Source organism: Larus michahellis, chromosome 6 (assembly GCF_964199755.1).
Source record: "Larus michahellis chromosome 6, bLarMic1.1, whole genome shotgun sequence".
NCBI lineage: Eukaryota > Metazoa > Chordata > Aves > Charadriiformes > Laridae > Larus > Larus michahellis.
The window spans coordinates 64316416-64337356 of NC_133901.1; the positions used below are offsets into that span (position 1 = coordinate 64316416).

At 49.4% G+C, this 20941-nt stretch overlaps 1 protein-coding gene across 7 annotated transcripts in view; it reads right to left on the reverse strand.

Annotated features, from left to right (window-relative positions):
• AFAP1L2 (actin filament associated protein 1 like 2) overlaps positions 1-18788 on the reverse strand; it is a 71149-nt gene extending 52361 nt beyond the window's left edge. For 5 of the 7 annotated variants that reach the window (XM_074591756.1, XM_074591751.1, XM_074591753.1 and 2 more), the window contains exon 1: positions 18639-18763. In XM_074591756.1, the coding sequence (XP_074447857.1) occupies positions 18639-18654 (16 nt within the window). In that variant the 5' untranslated portion in view covers positions 18655-18763. Of the gene's footprint in view, positions 1-18638 lie in introns of all 7 variants that reach the window. The other 2 variants (XM_074591754.1, XM_074591752.1) reach the window with 2 other exon arrangements.
• Positions 18789-20941: the final 2153 nt, after the last annotated feature.

Sequence of the window (20941 nt, forward strand, 5' to 3'; positions counted from 1 at the left end):
CAGTAGATAGATATTGTGCGGGTTCATTTTAATCAGCATTCACCTGCATTCAGTTTACATCTGAAACATTGGCGCTGTATCAAATTACATCACATCGTTTTGGCAGCATCTGAATGCCTCCCACCAGTGCATCACACATTCTCTCTCCTGACCTTTCTTTTCATAGGATTAGAAGAACATCTTGTCCAGAAATTTGGTATAGCGTATACAAAAAAAGCATACAAATAGGTTGATGCTGCTTTGTTAAAGTCTTGGATGAGATCCAAAGAAGCTCTGGACTTTTGCAGCCTGAACTACATCCCAAGAGAACAAAATTCACTTTACGTTAAGGAAACCTTGATTTGAGTTTCACCAACGGGCAGGGTTACTACAAGGAGACTGGTCTGTTCCAACCAGAGGGAGAAAGTCTACCTGGAGATCCTTTACTATATTGGCAGCACACACAATCTTTATCCCATTGTAAAAGCCACACACAGGCAGCTCCTGAGCCGAGATAAGAGCAGATAGGATGCGTACGCAGAACTCTCACAAAATGGCTAAGTGCAGCTCATGTAGCCTTCAACCATTCCCTGCAGGCAAGGGCCCTCCCCACATATGTGAAGGCAGGAGTTCAGGTAGAGTAAAACCCACAATCTTTCTTCTTCAGCCCAAAAATCCAGCTAATTCTTTACTTATCTACAAGCCCACCCCCTCGGATGATAACAACCCAACCTGGGCACACATTTGAGCCAGACAAGGCTGCCCCTGTGGCTGAGTACCACCACTGCATCCTAAGCCACAAAACATCCAGTTTTCCATCCAGAGACAGGCTTTAAGACCGGGGCAAACATATTTCTTTTCAGTTTACAACAAAGAAAATACTTGCTTTACAGCAGTAAAACAAAATACTTCATATCAACTTTTCTCTATGTTGTGGGTGGGAAGGGAGTTGAGAAAAGCTAATCAGAACAGTTTACTCGGGGCAAAAAGAAAAAAAAAAAAACAAAAACTGAAAACACTGACAGAAACTCCATTTGCTGGTGCAAAGTTGTTTTGACAGAAATCTTCTGTCTGCTTCTCCTTGTTTAACCCAGCCTGCTAGAACAAGAGTCTAATTTCCTTGGAGTCAATGGGAGACTCTCCTCAATACAGCGAGCATTCGGTCCTCAAATTGAAATAACACAAGTTATGGATAAAAATCAGTCAAAAATCCAATTTAAGAACAGTGGGTTTAGGTTGAATATTATATTTCAAACGCCGACATTAACAGCATGAGGGCCTTGGAGGGCTCGGACAACTCCAGCCAACAGGCAGAGCCCAGGAGGTGCTGTGGAAACTGCAACGGTAAATTCCCCAGAAGGAGTTTATTTGTTGGCAAAGACAGAGCAATTCCCTTCTGATTTATTTCTACTTTGAAAGAGACATTCAACAGCTTCCCAGCATTAAGACGTTTTCACACTTAAGTCCAAAAAGGGCTTAGAGCTACTTATGCCCAGTTACTGTACATTTCCACAACAGCGCAGAGCCTTGGCAGGCTTCGCAACCAGCTGGTGAGCCTCAAATCCGCCAGAACGCGAGGAATAAAATATTTTTCCTCCCAAATTTCTGAGCAGCTGTTTCTCAGGAAAGACATTGGCCAACTTTCAGCGGATCTGCATAGTTGCAGGGCAGGAAGTAGACGCAATCACTTTAACATTGCTCAGAAAGCCAAGGGTGTCTTCACCTCTCTAGCACCGTTTTAAGAGTGATTATTCCACAGCACAGAAAACGTTTCTGGAGTTAAGCTGAATAGGCTTTACTAGAAATGCAGAAAAGCATCTATGGAACTGAAGTCTGCTCTCTTCGCATCATAGCCCCCTCTATATCCTTTCCATGAGTTCACTTTGGGAAACATCAAGGTTATTTCAGGGTCCCAGAAACCTTCCAAGTGAGGAGCCCATAGAGCTAACGAGACCCCTGTGCTCCTCTTGCCTCTTCCTTCGGCTACGTAGTTTCAGCCCTCCCTTGCACTTGGGATGGCATCCCTCACACCCTGAGCGGACCCACCTCAGCTCTAATTCACTGCAAGTTATACACAGCAACAAAATTTCGCTTGTGGGTTTTCTCCGCCCCCCCCCCCCCCCCCCCCCCCCCCACTAGGCTGGCCGGGTGAATTGGCTCAGAGGGTGGGTCGACTGTCAGGGCAGGCACAGAGCAAGCAGCAGAAGCGCCCGGCGAGGGGAAGAGCTGAGGGCCCACACTGCAGCTCCCCTTTCCAGGGGGTGTGAGGTGTTCAGATCCTCTCCTGTGACGGCACCCTCGGAGACCTCACACTCACTTCGCCCACTCCCCTCAGGCTCTCACTGGACTGGAAACTGTCAAAGGTCAGAATATCCCATCCCTTTTTTACACATTACTCTCTCCCCACCTCTGGCATCTGTTAATTCGAAACCACCCACACACACACTTCATGCGACTGCTCCATCACTAACCTTTAACAGCTGACATTTTTCCCTAATTTGTTGATTCAGAGGCATGTTTCCTTACACAGTAACACTCCAGAATATTAAACCTATTTCACGTGGGGAAGAGTCCCTCATGAAGCCCATTGCTTCCCACCAGAAGATCCCTTCTAGTTAATATGTGGCTGAATCTCATCACTAACCTGCACCTTCAGTAAGTCACAGTGCAGTGCCCTGACCACTATCTTAATGTCCGAGGTACCCAGAGCATGAACTTCTCATTAAACCATTACATGCCGCATCCTCCTCATTATCCTCACTCACAAACCAGAAGGATCGCAACACACAAAACCACCAAACCCTAGAAACCTCCAAAAACCTCCTCCTGGCTCTCGAATCAGCAACAAGGATGCTTGGCTGGATTCTCAGGGTCAGCAAAGCGCCCAATAACTGGTGGCCAAAGTGGGGCTGCTCAGCTGTGCTGAGCCCAAGCAGCTCTTCCAGGAGGGAGGCTCTGCAGCATGGTGTGCTTCCACATCTGTGCTCGCCCCAAAGAGCATGTTCTGGTGTTTCCTGCACAGCCGCCAGGCTAATGGTGGCTTATTTTCAGGGACAAGCTCCAAACACTGCTGCTGCTGTCGCAACAGAAAACCAAGCACAGGACCTTCCTGGGTGCGGTGGCTGCATGATCCCCTCCAGGACACCTTGTGCAGCTGCAGGGGCTTTTCTGCTGCTTTACACCCCTTCCCCACCACATGCTCCATCTCGTGGGATGACAGTCATGCTATAAGGTGGTTGGGTGGTCTTTGGGCACTTTTGCAACACTATCAGTGTGCAACACTGCTGGAGTCTCCATGCTCTGGGCACCGCCCTCACTCCTGCAGCCAGCTACAGCCCCTTCCAGTCCACAGCTGAGGGTTCGGGAAGGGAATCCCTACCTGGGCAAGGGCTTTCCAAGGCCACTGTAGGCCTGCCTGAAGGAACGAGCAGGTAGCCTCTAGTGCAAAAGGCTCAGACAGATGGAAAGAAAGGGGTAAGTTTCACCCCAAACAACCAGTATGAGGTAGATGTTCATCACAGGCTCTTCCCGTTTGCCATCTTCTACGGATCTTTTAGGTTTAGACCCCAAATCAGTTTCAGGTTAGTGAAAACCCTATTTACTTCTGCTAGGTTTGGATCAGGCCCCTCCTAGGTATGTGGAAAGTTAATGGAAATGCAGCGTGCATGGAGCTTCCACTCCTATTAGCAGGTCTCTCTGAGAGGACACAATTTTCCATCCATGCATTAAGCCAGTCCAATACTGACATCAGCTCATTTCCATTGATCCCAATTACATAATAGTGACTTAATTCTCCATAGAATTGAATTTTCCATATGTTTGGATCTTTTGCAGTTGCTACATGATTTCCTTGTTCCCTGCTGGATGTATTATTCATTCTCTTTGTCCTATACTTAAAATTATAGTCTTCACTGTAAGCAGAAATTTCTACAGACTTGTTTTGGTTTTTTTGATACAATGTTTATCACATCAATTTCATTCCATCCAGAAGAGACCTCCATGACAAGACCGCAGCATTGGACACATCTATAGCTTTGATGATTGCTGCCAGTTCTGTACTGAAGTTACATTTTGTCTCAACATAGGTTAAGAGTAGTTAATAACTGATATGGCACCCAAGTTTTCAGGCACATTTACTGCTATTTATAATTCATAAAAATCAATTTTTATGAGATTGGGAAGTTGTGCAAAAAAAAACCCCAACTGATTGCAAAGGTTAGCTGTAGATGAATACTCTCACTCAATAGACAGAACTGTTTCTGTCAAGAGGTGACAGTACCACAAGTTCCCAGTGGCTCCACTCGGATAACACTCACACCTAACTTCTGGTTAGGTCCTTTTGGCAATCTCCTGGAGGACTGGAGCCCACATTCCCAGCCTCTTTTCTAATATACACTTTGCCAGTGCTACTCACAAGAAAATGTTTTTCCTTTAACATTCACATGGTGCCACTGGGTAAAGCCATTAATTTTCACAGTACTGCTTTATAGCAAATACAGGAATAAATAATAATGCAATCATCTGCTCCTCCAACCTTCATAGAAAGCATCCCCCTTCTGGTCTTTACAAGGACTTTGAAAACTGTGGTAGTTCCTGGAAATGTATCAGCAAAACAAACCATAGTAATGATACGTACAAAGGGAAGTTGGAAGAGGAAGAGAAGGATTTGGTGACACCTTGGAGCTCTCAGCCCTCTCTGCTGTAGGATGGGCAGCAGGTGCCATCTCCCTCCCATACACCCCAGGGTGAAAGCACCTGTCACCCCATTCCTTTCTCCTCAAGGAAGGGATGCAATCCATCAGCCCTGCACCACACCAACAAGAGGTCAGTCCCTCACCTGCACGCCCTTCCAGAGGCAGACAGGGCTTCCCTGCCCACTTCCCCATGAGCTGTGGCAAGCATAGAGAGCCCTTCTAGCCAAGCATGGGTAGTCCCTGCCGCCCGCCCACAGGCCAGCTCAGTGAGGACCTTGCTTCCCTCCAACCACACTCTCTCCCACTTTCTGCTTGCAAGCCTTGAGCTTCTGAATCATCTCCAAGCACAGCCTCCGCGCTCACACATGCATGAGCCTGACCAACTGCATGGTGACCTATGGGAGGACAGCAGCTGCCTGCTGAGCACAGGTTGGCTGTGACACCCAGGATGGTTTCAATTTGGTGACAGCATGCAACATGGATAGCTGCATCCTCAGCACATTCCCTGGTATGGACATGCCTTCTCCAGTTCTCACATCACAGCACTGGCTGTTCTTTGGCATCAGTGAAAACAGGACTTTTTGCCATGCTGAGAAAGGAAATTATCTTACTCTACCATTATATATATATCCAATACTAATAATTCACAGCCCTTTTAAATCATATCCCTAAGAGTAAAGACACCTCACAGACCATGGAATAACCCCTGACAGAACTGAGGCAAGCCACTCCACTTAGAATATTCCACATTTAAATGGGGAAAATGCCAGAAGACATACAGTTTCTGGAGCATGGGATAAACTAGATGATCTAAAGGATCTTTTCCTTCTCCGATTTTATCACCTCTATTCCTGCATAGCTTGGGCTATCTAATCAGTTTACAATTTTATAACAGATCATGTGACTAGGGAGGGCTACAATGCAGACCAAGGAAGTCCCTGCTGCCAGGCATCTCTGAAGGACCTCCACATCCTTGACATCCCAAGTGAGCCCACTTAACAGTGCATCACCACCCAGACCGGTCCCTCTTCCCAGCACGCTGCTCCTGCTCCCATTGCAGCCCAGTCTGCCTGCGAGCCAAGCCAGCAGAAAAATAACCTGGCAAAAAGCTAGTAGCTGTCTGCTGGTAGAGCGAGGAGGAGAGCGAATGCCAGAGATGGTGCAGGCAAGGAGATGGGATTGTAATGCTGAGGGCTGGGACATCCTTCTCAGCAGGAATAAGCTGTTAGATAGCAGGAGACTTCACAAGTCCCTGACTGTGCAAAGAAGTCTCCGACTGTGCAAAGAAGTCTCCATCACCTACTGCATGCAGTCACCAAAAAGAATGAAGAAGTGTTCTCTGAAGCTGTCTCCAGGTAGACACCCATTTGTTGCTAGCCTATAGAGGACAGTAGCACAGAACAAAATGTAGGTCTGTGGCTGGATCTAGAATAAAGCTGCAGAAATAATGAACACCAGTTCATACTAAGAATTGCCTACAGCTTGCTGTGTTGAGCCAGATGCGTTTCACCACATCCCCAGGATCCTGGCCACGCAGCACGCCAACTAAGTCGCACAGCTCCCTCTACGCCTGTGCGCTGCGGCAGGCACAGAGACCCAAACCGGGTCCAGCTGTGTTTATTCGGTCAGCTGCAGTGCCACAAAACACAGCTGCATTGATCTGGGTCCGGACACCTGGCTCCAAATAAAAGCAGCTCAGTAGCAAGAAGTTGGCCACCCCTGCTCCACGCAACTGGAGCTGACCCTGTGACTGAGCTGGGTCTGGCCACATCTGCCTTCTCATCCAGAGTGCTACGAGTGGTGACAAAGGGGACACATCAAGTCAGGGTGAAGAAGAGGCAGCATACATGGATTACGGAGCCTGACCTGGGGCCAGGAGACCCAAATTTTCATCCTGGCCACGCCTCTGGCTTGAGCTGTGCTGCAGGAAGTCTTTCCCCTTCCTGGTTTGTCCACATTGCTCATTATTCCTATCTCAACTGGAGTGATCTTCCCCCATCCCCAGTCCTTTCTGGCTTCAGGAAGCTCTTGGCAACCAACATCAGAAGTGTGGTTTTTCTTTCAGAAAAGCCTCCACACTTCATTTCAGATGTTATGGTTTTCATTTTCACATAATATACACTATGACTGACGTGTCAAAGCCATCGTAGCCTCAAATCTTAGCGTTTTATTTCTAAACTCACTATAAAGAATTGTTCCCTGCTACTGACTGAGTCATCTCCTCTAGATCAAAGCTTCTCCTGCTCAAATTGAAACAAAACAGTTTGGCATTTGACGCTTTCATCTAGAAGCCAGCTCTGTCTATGCTAAGCAGCAGCTCCCTTTACATATTCAAAATGGAATATTTTGCTTCCTTCTTGCTGTACTATGGGAGAGCAAGTCTGCATGTTTGTGAATAACAGACAAAAAGTGAACGTATGAAGGAGGGAAGGCAGTCGTACAATCAAGGGTTGAAAGAAAATTTGAAATTCCACCCCATAATCTGGGATTAGCAAACAGTCTCAGGAGCACCATTTCATCAGCAGCTGAAGAAGCTCCAGCCCAAAGCTATCAGAGAAGCTGAAGATGTCGTGGACTGATGGAGTCTGTGCTGTGGCGCAAGCTCCACTATCAGCTCCGCACCCCTCAACACCAGGGGCCCTCAGCCCTTGCTGAGATCTCCACAGATCATTTGGCTGCGTTTTCATAAAGAGCGTCTCCAGTGCGGTAGAGCCTCCTCATCTTTCACGGTTCAAATAATTATGTCTGGAGCAAGGGTCAGACGCGTCTGTGCTATTAGCACCCAGAACCATTAGCATTTCTGTTTGGCAAAGGAGTTGCCAGCTCTACGTTCCTCCTCTATCAGGAGTCAGCTTTTGTTATGTTAAAATTAGATTCTCTGGCATGTCAAAGGCACCTTTATCGATTGCACCAGAAATACGGTTAAGTAATGTATCGATAAAAATCGGTAAAGCTTGCAGTAAACCTAATATAAATCTTAGATCCAGTCTAATCCTTGTGGTCAGCCCATTGACTACGCTGGACTGACACCAGGAATGAATTTGGCCCTTCCCACCTCCTCTAAATATGGGCCAACAGACATTGTTGTTTATCAGGAAAAACAAGAACATATGCTGAAAACAGAGCATTTCCAACAAAAACCTCGGTCCGGCATGGGAACAAAAGCAGACTGCAAAGATTTTGTAGCTAATCAGGAGTGTCAGCGTGAGGTTGTCTGACCAGAGTTAAACGTCATAAGAATACCTTAAAGAAAGCATTGGAGTATCTTCCAGACCTACACATTTCCTAACAGAGACACCAAGCAGCCAACTGACAAAAGTACGTGGGATCTGGAAGCGGTACACAACAGTCCACGGTTCTTATCCTGGTTTTGGAGTAACACTAGTTTCACAGTAAACAGCCTACGTTAACTCCAAGGATACTCCATCTTGTGACGTGCCCAGCACTAATAGGACACCCTACCTATGATCTTCAAACCCTCTCACACGAGTACCGTTCTCTGTGCTCGACACCCAGCTGAGCCCCTGCTGGTCCCCGTGGCTTTGCCATCCCTGTGGGACTTGTGACTGACCACCACAAGAATAAAAGACTCACCACAGCTGAAACGCTACCAGTGGTGAGTGAAAAAAAAAAAAAAAAGAAACACAAAACCCAGCACATAACCGTGAGGGGGATGTCATCATTTAAGCCAAAGAATTGAAGGAAGGCTGACGTAGCGGGTCCAAAGAAACATGAAAGTTAAATCTTGTGCCGTGTTTCTGGGTGCTGCCCCAGCGCCCGGCTGTGCTCAGGCTGGGCTGGGCTCACAGGCGGTGTGGATGCCCGGCTGTACCTCTACCCCCTTCCTACAGCATCCCAGGGTCTTGGTCTGAGCAGTATCATAAAGCTGTCATTGCTCTTTTGGTTTAAGAGCTCCAGTGAACTATCAGAATTAAAAATAAATCATTCTTTTTTTGGGGAATGCTGATCCTCCTGGGTCTAGAAAGCATTTGTTTCTCTTCTCAGCCAGACATGGGAAATCAGCCTTTAGGATAGCGTACGGGAATTTTGATTGCCATTTTGCTTCTCCCCACCCCGCCAACTCCCACTTCAATTTCCAGAAATAGACCTCTTCTACACTCAAAGAGAGCATCTGCTTGAACAACCTGATCCGAAAACGACGTTCACTGAAGTTAACTAGTGCAGAGTGCTAACAGACACAGCCTTAAAGCAACTAGATGCTCGCCCAGGTCTGTTCTGCATCATACATTGCCAGTTTCTGCTGGATCAGGATAAGCCAGCGTAACCCATTTAAATAGATTTGATCAGTATTTTGGCATATACAGGTGAGTAAATCAAGAGCACACTGAGCTGAAAGTGTGACTAGCTACCATGATCCAAGCACCCAGATGACAGGCCACATTAACAGTGTCTCAATAGCCGTGAATCACGATCAGAGACAGAATTACAACTCCGTATCCCAGAAATCAATAGCATAGGCTAGCATAATAAATACACTTCAAGACTGATTTACAAAACTGAGGAATTTTCCTAGAACCAGACCTTGGAGTTCACACAGACTCAGATATAAGCCAAACCACGTTTGGAAGCGTTGATATGTTTCTGACACACTTTAATCAGATACAGGGGCTGTACAGTATTGCATTAGGACAACCAGTACCGAACAAGCCCGTAATTCCTTTCAGCACCTAAAAGACAACCTAGTTCCCAAGAAGTATCATCTCACTGGGGGAACAATTTCCAAGCTCTAGCTGCAGCAAACTAAACTGACACGGCAACTAGATAATATCATCAGATAGCATTGCTCGTTAGAGAAGGTTGAAAGACGCCGTGCATGGATACAAGTGTATGCGTCCTATAATATAACTGGAAAAGCAAAGATGGGATAAAGTTGAAGCAGTAATAAGAACCGTGTTTATATAAAATAATACCATGCTTAACTCAAGCATAAATCATCTGCAAGTGTTGCTTTGCTGAATGGCATGGTAGCTGACTTCTATTTTCTAATCAGTAAGAAGAAACATGACCTTTTGGGTTTGTATTAAGGTGAGTGCATCTTCACCGTAACCCTCAGAGAAGATTTGGGTTGCTCCTTATCCCACACAACCCTGGTCCCACAACAAGACAGATCCTTGTCAGCAGACAAGCTCTGTGCATGCTTGGGGTACAGAATTGGGATTGCATTATTAACGCCTCAGTGTTACGATTAGTTAAGTTATAGACGGAATCCAGTAACACTTGATTAGGACCATTAGTCCTCTCATTTGCCTACATCTTTCTCACAGACCGGCCAAAGGAGGTGTCACCAGATGAACTGGTGAGGTGATGGAGGCAGAGCACACAAGAAGCTGCTCTGCAGAGATGACTTGTTTCAGAGGCTTTTAGAGATACCACGACTGCGCATAGGCTGAGAGTCACCAACAACTGCATTCATCTGCTGCTCAAGGAAGCAACACAGAAGAGGGAAGCACAGATACCGGGGCAAGGGAAAACCAAAACCACCCACAACAGTCACACACACGTTTCACTGGTGACTGGGCACTGCTCTGGGGTACTTGTGACCATCTTTCAATGAGACAGGTGAGGTTGCTGAACTCCAAAAGTGCCTGCAGCCCCAGCACTGGTTACACTTACAGCCCCAGGCACCACTGCAACATGTCCCAGGTGAGGCAAACCACCCACATGGCCTGAAAAAAATTCAGGAGAAAAAGCACGTAGCCACCATGCTGCCCAGCAGGCTTGAGACCTGTGCAGCAACAGATGGTGGAATGAGAGCCACCCGTCTCAGCACGTGGCCTGCTCTTTTGTGGCCTCAGGCTTGGGAAGGATGGCTCCCCGCCCACAGGTAGCAGCCAGGCTTGCCTGCCTTTGCATCACATCTCCACTCAGACCTAGTTCATTTGGTTTCATGCACAACTCCTCTTCTTTTACCAAAACTAGCTGCTTTCACCCACGAGCATGTGGGCCCTGAATTCCTAACAGGGACCAGAAACTCGGCTGTGGTTAGAGGAGATGGACGCACTTCCCACCCCTCAGCCCAACTAACTACAGCAAGGTAGAAAGATCTCAGCTGCTTTGTAGATTGAGCCCAATTAGTCCAAGCAGTTCCCTTCTCCAGCAGGGCTTTATCATACCTCAGCAGCTGCCAAGATCAGGCAATCCTATAGCAGATGTGGAACTGTGCATTACAATCCCAGCTCTCTGCCTGATTCTGTATACCCCAGGGCGATGGAGAAGTCTGAAAAGTATGACAGTAAGAAGCGCAAAAGTTCCCACCCTTCAAGACTACAAGGCAGATTTTCAGAGGTTGCAATAAAACAGAAAATATCCTTTGTTTAAATCTGGTGTCTTCAAGAAGACAGGACATGCTCCGCAGCCAAGACACAGGGCCGAAGCTGCTGATGGGATGGATGGGGCAGATGGCCTCCAGCCGTCACAAGTCACTGCGAAAGTCTGGGCTTGACACATCTCTGCTTTTAAAGGCAGCCCCAACGTCTACATTTGTGATATCCTGCTACCACAAGGGGTGGCCACCTAACTGCTGCCACTGCATGCATGTAACCAGCAGACACCAAAGAGCATCTCTGCATTACTACTGATTTCAGCTCATTCACAGTGGGACCACCAGAAGCGAGAGCTGTTTGGTACTGGGACTGACTGGACACATGTACTGGCTTATTCCACAGAAATGACAAATCAATGGCACTACTGGGAGGCTGTGGGACTGCAGCTGGCTCTGTTGCATTCCTCAGCAGAAGAAAACTCCACATTTCACACACACTTGTGGAGAGACTTTCAGCTAAAGCCACTAGTGACATCGCAAAACCTTGTGCAACTCATGTTCTCTGTGAGCCAGCTCTTTCTTCCCAAGCCTTAATAGTTGTCATACTTCGTAGTGATAAATAGCAACGATGAGATCTGCAGAGCTATTTGGGATCAGAGATTTCTTTGCAGATACCTTATCTCAGCTCACAGGAGCCTGCACACACACTTCCCCCCGCCACCTGCCTGAGCTGGCTGCCTCGGAGCACACGCAGGCTCCGGGAAGGAGATCCTCTCCTCACAGCAGCCCAAGACTTGCTCCCCATCGAACTCAGTCCAAGAGGGAAGGGCTCAAGCCACAACTTGAGCATGAACTGCAAGAATCTCCTGGCTCAGACCCACCTCTTTCAAAGTAGCGCTGCCAAAGTGTTATGCAAACTTCTTCAAAAAGCATCCCCACTGCTTAGCTGCCCACCTCTGCACCCCAAACTCAGTGCCAAAGACTCTGGAGAGCCTAAATGCATTCATTATTAGTGAGGTTGGGAGTCTAAGGATATTTTTAAAAAGATTTAGTCTCCTAAGTCACAAGAGTAAGTGGGAAAATACATGCATTGCCCCCATCCTGGGGGCGGCTGCTGCTCCTGGTTATCTCAGGAGGAGATGCCTACGCTCAGAAATAAGAAGCCCACGGGCTGAACTGGCAGCTAAAGCTTGTGGATCCCTATTTCCCAGGCTTTTTCTAAGCCTTGCACTACACTTTCATCCTAAGTGGATCCAAAGGAAAAAAGAAAAGAGAAAGAGACATCAGAAAAACCTTTATGCAAGACAGAGCACAGTCCACCCAAGGGGGGAAAATAACAGCTTTTATTAAATTGCAAGTGGCCAAGTCCGTACGTTATGTGGGAGTTTCAGTCTGATCCCATAATTCTGAGACAGTTACTTCCAGACAGAGCTGTTTATAACCAAAGACAATGTTGCCATACACCAAACCATCCTCAGACATGCTTTCTATGGAATTTTGCCCACGAAGAAGGCAATAGGTCAGCGGGAAGAAAAAAAAAAAATAATAAAATAAGTATTTTAGCAAGTCCTGACCCCTCATGTTTTGAACTTTAGACCAAACCAGTGCAGTTCCCATGCCTCCCCTCTGCAGCACCCTGCCACACCACGAATCCTGCGCTGCCCGGACTGACCTCCACTGCTGCTCCCCAGCCCGGGCCATGGCAAGCCAAGCCCTCCCTGCCAGCAGGAATTACCACGCTCGCGCCGCCTTCAGCGACAGCTGCTCCCATGCCCATCCTGGCCCACCAGCCACAAATTTAACTGCTCTCAGTGGTTTCGGCTCCAGTTGTTCTCTCTTTCTGCTGCAGCCGGAGCGGGAAGCCGGATTGGGACCGAAGGCTGATCCCTGCAGAAGGGGTGCATGCAGGCACGGCAGCAGCCCTGCTTCGCTGCAGCTTCTCAAAGGGCTTAGCTCTTCTGGCCACCCTTAGCAACTTGTGTTTGTTTTAGAGGTTTTTTTCCTCCTAAAACTCTGCTCCCTGGATTCAATTAATTTTTTATTATTATTTTTTTTAAATAAGAACTTCGGGTACCAGATCGGCGCCTTCCTACTGAACATTTCTAAATAATTTTCTTCTTTTGTGAAATTTTCCAGTCATTCCTCCAGTTTACACAGGTTTTACACTATAGCACACAACAAGAAGTTCCCAAGTTTTACTTCTCTTCAAATTGCAGCATCAGTCTTACGATGAAAACACCTTCTCCCAGCTACTGCCAGGGAACTTGTTCACTGCCTGTTCACTGACATTTCCCCACCACCCCCAAACCAGAGCCAAATAAGTGGTTCCAGCCCAGAAACTGGCTCCATCGGCACCTGCACCAGCAGCTCCTTGGGGCAAGGCCATGTCAGACACATCTCTGACCCACAGAGCTGTGCTGACACACTGCAGCACAGACTGGACCAGTCTGTCTTGTCTGCTGACCCAAGAGAAAAGCACAAATGACTCAACTTCCAAGACGAAGTAAACAACACCACACAGGTCGTCAAACTGGCTGTGTGACTGCAGGATCCCAGTTTACCTGCTCGGTCTGGATACATGCTTCATCCAGGCACCTTCGGAGAGGAACACCTACGTCCCAGATGCAGAGCACACGCACCATCTTTAATCACAGATGCACCTCTGATTTCTGGTTCCCCAAGATGTCCCCTACAGCTCTGGGCCCTCTGGTTGCTCTTGCCTGAAGATGCACTTCCCTGCCTCAGATGACTCCTGCCTTTCCAGAGGGTAGACCAGATTAATTGGGGTTTACAGGGACTTCTCAAGAGAACAGCATCCCTAATTTCCCCTGGTCCAGGCAGGATGGTTGCAAGGAAGGCATTGGTCACTGGCTAGGGAGCTTGGGGTTCAGGTCCTGGATTTGCCATAAAATCCTAAGGAATTCAGTGAAGTCATTTAGATCCTTCACATGTATGTTCAGATGGAAACATGGTTGAGCGAGCATTCAGCTGAGCAAGCACCCAGAATTTAGATTTAAAAGCTTGCAGTGCTTTGGTGCGCAGCCCTGCAGAGCCTGGGCTGCCCAGTTGCCTGCTTGCCCCCAGTCCACCACCACTGCTGGGAGCAATAAAAGCATTTTTGCATAGACACTCCCTGTGTTCCTGGGCTGCAGGTGCTCAATGCAAGCGATCAGTGAAAACCCCTGAACAATAAACTCATTCACATGGTATCTCTGGTCCCTGGCCGGGCACAGGGCACACAGAGCCTGCTAAGGGGAGCAGCGAAGGCGTGTGGAGGAACAGGAGTGAGACCTGCCTGACACACTAGTCAACACCACATGAGAAAAACGAGGGCTCATGCCTTGCCAGAAGGACTCCAAAAGCATGTGCCCAAAGAGAGCTCAAGCTACCGTGTGAGCACTGATAGCATTAGGAGCAGGCTCCTGGCAATGGTACTGACACAGACGGAGCACAGACCCCAGAGTGGCTCCCACTGCATGGATCCCTGCCCCTTACACTCAGGAGAAGGAGAAAGCCCCAGTGACTCCTTTGGAGGTAGCAAAAGAAGCATTTCCAGACCTGGCACTCACACACACACACACAGAGCAAGCCTCATCAAATGGGGCTGAAGCCAGCATCCCCACAGTCTCGTGCCCATCTCAGTGAGCCTGTCCTGCTGTGGAGAGGCTCACGTGCACCCAACACAACTCAGAGCATCCTCAGGTGCCCTGTTTACATAAGAAATGCAGCTGTGCTAGAAGAGACAGAAATATTACACTGGCATGGGTGACAGTGTAGGATGGCTTGGTAGGGTGGACACAGCAGATGTATAATTGAGAAAGGCTGTGGTTTCAGTCACAGAAAAAGGCTTCATCTCCTAAATCCCTGCTGAGTAAATGACTCTGCAGTCCTGCTTCCTATTCCCCAACAAAGTCCCTTCCCATCTCCAAAACTCACCACTCGCACATAAGTGAGAGTTAATGTATATGTTATGAGGTTATGCAGGACATTAATTTTCATCTGCACTTCAAAGAAGGCGCAGCCCAGCAGCTGAAAATTGTATTGGATTTGGTACAGGGCAGTACATCGCCCTGTTTTCTTCAGTTGCCAATTACACCAAGACAATTAGCTAAACACAACAGCTGTGTTGATGCTCAGCTGAGAGGAAACCACATATGTTTGTATAGAGCCTAGATCATGTTAATATGAATCAATCCATTTCCGACTGATTAACAAGAGTTTACAAAGGGCCTCAGATTCTTAAGTGGGCTTGTGTCTTTCATCCATGTCTACACTTTGCAGCTTAATCCCAAGCATATCTCCTTGTATTTGTAAGAACTTGTTAAAGAGAACACGTGCCCAAGTCCCAAACAGACTCACACCCCTTTCCCCTCCCAGTTAAAACACGTTAACTAGCAAGCAAGCACCTTGTCTTTCTACCAAGTCACTATTTTAATCCTTATCAACACTAGCCTGTTGGCTTCTGTTAAGAAGACACCCTCTCCTCCATAGACAAACAATGCTCCTCTCCTTAGAGGAGCACCACAAACATGAGCCCTGGGAGACCCTCAGATAAAAAAGCGAAGCTTGTGTCTTTGCTCAACAGAGACACTAAAACAAGAATGCCAAACACCTTTCCTCGAAGAACTGGGCTGCAAGTCACTTTCATTTCCATTACAGAGCTCTAACACATTAAAAATACAATAATAATCTTACAAACCTCTCCAGGCTCACATCACTTAACATTTTAGACTACACACGTGGGGGCTGCATCACAGGGGAATCACCTGTCACTGTGGTGACAAGGAGCTGGTCTGAGAGGACTTGACAGGGACAGGTGGATGAGTATGGGTGCCACCAGCACACCCCTCAGTGCATTCAGCACCTCTTCACCCCCATCCAGGGTCTGGAGATGGCTGGTCACAGGCCAGCCAGCCACATCTGCTATGCAGGGCAAGGAGACCCCTGTTGGGTCTGTTGCTCTTTATGCCTCACACATGCTTCCTTAAGCACAGGGAGAAAGTAGATTTTTAAAGAGCGTCTTCACCAATGAGAGAAGACACTCTTTACTGTGGCCTGGCAGAAAAAAACCCACCCTGCCACACACCAAGATCATCCTTCAGAGCTTTAATAGCCTACCAGGAGTCAAGAGACCATGTCTTCCTATGCAGCTGGCCTTGCATCCCCATTTGCAGAGGCTGGGAAAGGAAAGCCATTCCCAGGAGACTTTCACAATCCCTCCTTCACTTCCCACCACGCGAGTCCAACAGCCTGAGCTCTTCCTGCTCCACAGGTGCCACCCTGCCGGCCACCAGCCCTGGCCTCCCAGGCTCGCACCCCAACTGGCCCTGCACACTCCACCCGACCAGATTCCTGTGGCAGCTTCACCCTGCCTTTGAAACAGGAGGGACACCTCTCGTATCTGCCAGGTTACAGCTTGGATTAAAGCACATCCCTGCCTGTGTTCAAGGGAAAGAAACATTGCTGTTTGCTGATGCTTGCAACCTTCATTTCTTAAGTAATAGGAATGATCTTGTAGTCCTATTCCTCCTCCCAGAACACCAGTTTGTTGCTCAACAGCCCTCTTTGAGTCCATTCATCACTATCATTACAGCATTTCCCTGCACAAGTGCTCTGCCTGGCTAGTGGCAAGGATGAAGGCTCCCCATACCAGCCATGGCAGCAACAAGATATCCCCACCAGAACAGGCACATATCCCCTGTGCTTATTAATAACAGCTTACTTGCCTGCCTTCTCCACCTGCTCCTCAGGGCTCCCAACTCCCACACGTTCTCCCCCAGCCCAGCCCAGCCCTTCCTCTCCACCCGCCTCACCATCCCCAGGTGACTCCAGCCACCCCATCATGCTGGAGACACCTCCCACCCACTAAATGAGCTATTGCCATCACCTGCGGCTGCCCTGCAGAGCTGGAGATGCCTCCATACCCTCATTAATGCACACCCACTCCCACGCACGCACATTCGTTACCAGTAACACAAAAAGGACTGGCAAGGCTCCGCAATCAGTTGCACTTGCTATTCATTACACATGTGCAGAACACATCCCCGCTGCTCTGAGGGAGTAGTGTGCATATTTAAAAAGACAATATACAAAACATAGCTGAATCTTAATGAATCTACTCCTTTGCTACTAGAACTGAATGGAATTGTACAGACCTCACTAGGAAAAAAAAAAAACAAACCACGCAACAAAAAACTACACAGTATTTGACTTGTAATATAATCTTTAACATCACTTCTGCAGTATGTTACTATTGTGCTTATCAGGCCCATAAAGTACCGATTGTAAGGAGGAAAAGGATCGAAATGCAACAGGCAGCACAGTGCCAGCCCTGTCAGAATACTAAAGTACTTGCATAGTCAAAAAAACCCCCAACAACCCAGTCCTGGCAAATATTAACTTCCCACAATATGATACCTTGACATATAAAGTCCCCACCAAAGAAGGATTAGGGAATAACGGCTATTAGCTTGACTGCATCTGCTGAGACCTAACCAAACCTTGCCAGTTTGACCATAACAAGTCCCAGTGGGGTCAGGCAGGAATATATTTGTCTAGTACCAAGTTCCCTGATTAAATGTTCAAGCTCCATACGGAGGACAGCAGTTACAAGAAGAGCCACATTTCCTCTCAACAGGTAACATTTACTGCAGACTTATTCTGTGCTACACCAGTGCTGGGTCCACCTCCTCCACCAGCACATCAGCAGGAGCAGAAATGGCAAAATGCCCGCACGCGCCCAACTGTCCCATGCCTGGGCACCTCGCCCCACCTCCTCCCTCCTCAGCTGGCAAGGAGCACTCGAGTTTGAGAAGTTTCCAAGAGCTGCCCATAGCGCTACAGATCCGAGATGAGCCATTCTGAGTGATAATGACCAAGGAGCAACGCACAGGAAGCGTCAGAGCCATTGATTGCGGGGAAATAAATGGGCCGTGGGTGACCACCAGCCCGGACGGGATCTGCCAGGGAGAAAGCAGGGAGGCAGCTCAGCTCCCCTCTCCATAACCACCAAACCCATTTGCATTTAGAAAACAGGACACTCAATGTCGTGCCTGTTAAACCCGGGAGGGTGGGAAGTCCGCGCAGAGGGGCAATTTTGGAAGAAAGACGGAGCAGGCAACGTTAGCCAAATTCAGGGGCTTGCAGAAAACGAAACGAAACGCTGCTTTTAAGTAGCGAAAAAAAATCCCCAGATTGTGTAAAACGAGCCTCCCCGGCTCCTCCCTCGCTGCCCAGCGCCCGAGGCAGGTACAGGGGGATTTCACATCCCCACACCTTCCCCGGCCCCACTGACGGGCACCGCTTCCCCGACAGCCCCACTCACTGGGACTCCGATCCCTGGCCCCACTCACTGAGATCGCCTCCCCTTCAGGAGCTGGCTCCCCTCCCCACTTGCTGGCCACCTCCTCCTCTCCGGAGCCGGACAATCCCCCCAGAACTGAGCTCGGGCCCCACTCGCGGCGACCCCCTTCTCCGGGAGCTGACTCTCGGGAAACATCGCCCCCGGAGCGCCGCAGCCCGCCGCCGCCGCGCTTTCCCACGCGTGGGGACAGCAAGCCGCAGCGGCCCCGCGTCAGCGGGTCTGCCACCCCCCTCCCCACAGACCCTTCCCCACCAACGCCGTGCCCCCCACGGCGGGCAGGACGGCATGGACCGCGGACACGCGCGGATCCCCGCCTCACCTTTGTATTTGTCCATGGGGACGGCAGCCCACCGGCTCCCGAGGGGCCCCGGGACGCAGCGCTACCTCCGCTCCGCTCCGCCGCCGCGCTCCTGTAGCCTCTTATTCCGGCGGCGGCGGATCCCCCGGCCGGGCCGAGCCGCCCCGCCCCGCCCGCCCCGCCCCGGAGCCGCGGAGCTGGCCGGGATCGGGGCTCCGGGGTGGGGAACGGGGACCCGGGTCCGGGATGGAGATGGAGGATCGGGGACCGGCCCCGAGTCTTGTCCCGCACGGCGCGGCACGGCACTGCTCCTCCCCGTCGGCGTGGGGCCGCTCCGGCTGCCGGTCCCCTGGGAAAAGAGGAGGGTTAGGGCGGGTGACAGGAGGAGGAGGAAGATGAGGAGGAGGAGGGTGCCTGGGGCGCTGGGCTGAGGCCGGGGGGTGGCTCCTGGGGCCCCTTGCTGCTCCCCAGCGCTGGCGTCCCTGTGTCGAGGACGGTGCTTGGTTGCAGCAGGGCTTTGGGCACATTCAGAGAAAGGCCCTGGTCATCCCGGGAGAGCCGTGTGTGTTCCCGGTGGCTCCCGGTGGCAAGACCCCAGGCAGAGCCAGCCAGCGACCCACCTCCTGCCCCGCTCTGGGCCGGTGGACTGAAAAGTCAGGTTCTCCTTCCACCTTCCCAGGGCAGCTGCTGGTGGTAACCCCGAGCCAGTGAGTTTGCACTCTCCCTTTCCAGTGGCTTCACTAAGGCTTCCTGGTAGGAGCTGCCTCCTGGACAGAGCAGATCTCACAGGAAGATGTCCCTGGCCTTGGATTCCTGTAATGCTTTTCTTGCCCGACTCCCACCACCACAGACAGACCTAGTGTCCCCAAAGTGCTCAAATAATGACAAATGGAGAAGTGGGCATCCAGTCTTACCTCAACAGAAGGCATAGGTCCTGTCCCAAAGCCAATATTTTGGAGACACTGCAGAAAATTAATGTTTATATCAATAAGGCAAACAAGTTACAATAGACAAGGTACACAAGGATTATAGAGGAAGTTTTTCTCTTGAGAATTAAGGTTCAGCCATTAGTGTGGAGACAAGGGAGACGTACCTGGCTATTACAAGGCCTTTCTGGCAAGAGGAGAGGCTGGGTGTCTGACCTGGACAGGCAGCTCCACTGTTCCCATGGAAAGAGATACAACCGTTACCCAGAAAATCAACAGCTCTCCTTGGGAGATGAAAAATAAGGATCCAGAAGTCAGCTCTGCATCACGCACTAGAGCCATATCCACTGGCTGTCTGTGTGAGGATCTAGTCCTCCTTCCACTGAAGGATGAAGGTCACACCAGGGTCACAGAAGGTCACACTGGTCTGAGGTTAATCCTCATCCCACTGCCTTGACCCTCACGGAACTCACAGGCTTTGGTGTCTGGGCAAAAGGGAGCTGGGGCCTGGCTTAAGGGGCACACTTTAACTTAGCTGAAGTGTGGACAGGAAGATGGTGGTGTGGCCTGCAATGGAAACGAACCTTTTCTTGCAGAGAGCTGAGGGGCAGATAGGTGGACTCCCCAAACCACACAGCCCCTTTGCACACTGACTCTTCTCTGTAAGACAAGCTCTTGGCCATCAACCCGCATCTACAGAGCCTGGAGTACTCGCAAATGTTAATTTCCACACGTCCACCTGAGTAAGGTGGCAGGGGGAGCATCACTGTTTCTCTGCGATAGCTGGGTCATGGTGTCAGCAAGGAGAAGGCAGTTAGACAAAGTCAACAAGAGGCTCACAGATACATACTTCCCAATTTTTGGGCCAGGCAGCACACAGGCCGTTGACATCTGTGGTCCAAGGCAGCCTTAGGAAATGTTAGTGCCATGTATGTAGAAAAAAACACCAAGCCTCCATCATATGGGCCTCCTCACATTTTCCGAATATATCCCTAAGCAGGCTTTTTTGGCTTACAAGGGAAGCGAGCTGCCGGGCTGGAAGAGCACTGTCCTGCCGCTCATCGGGTCCCTGCGTGCCCCCCCTGCCCCCCACCCTCCCAGGCTGCACTTGATGGGGGTGACACCTCCCAGAGGATCTGCGTGTCTGGTGGAACCGGAAAGTGACTTTTGCCGCATGGCAACTTGCCATGTGAGAACAAGCACAGATAAAGGGCTATTGCCACTCAAGGAAGCTGAAGCTGGAGCACGTCTCGTCTCTTGCCAGTACGTAACTACTGCACAAACAGACAGGCAAGCCGAACGCCTGAACCATCAGATCCAGCAAGCAGATAGCAGTCTTCAGTGACTGGAGAAAACACAGGTTAAATAAATATATCTGTCATGTAGGAATATTTCCCA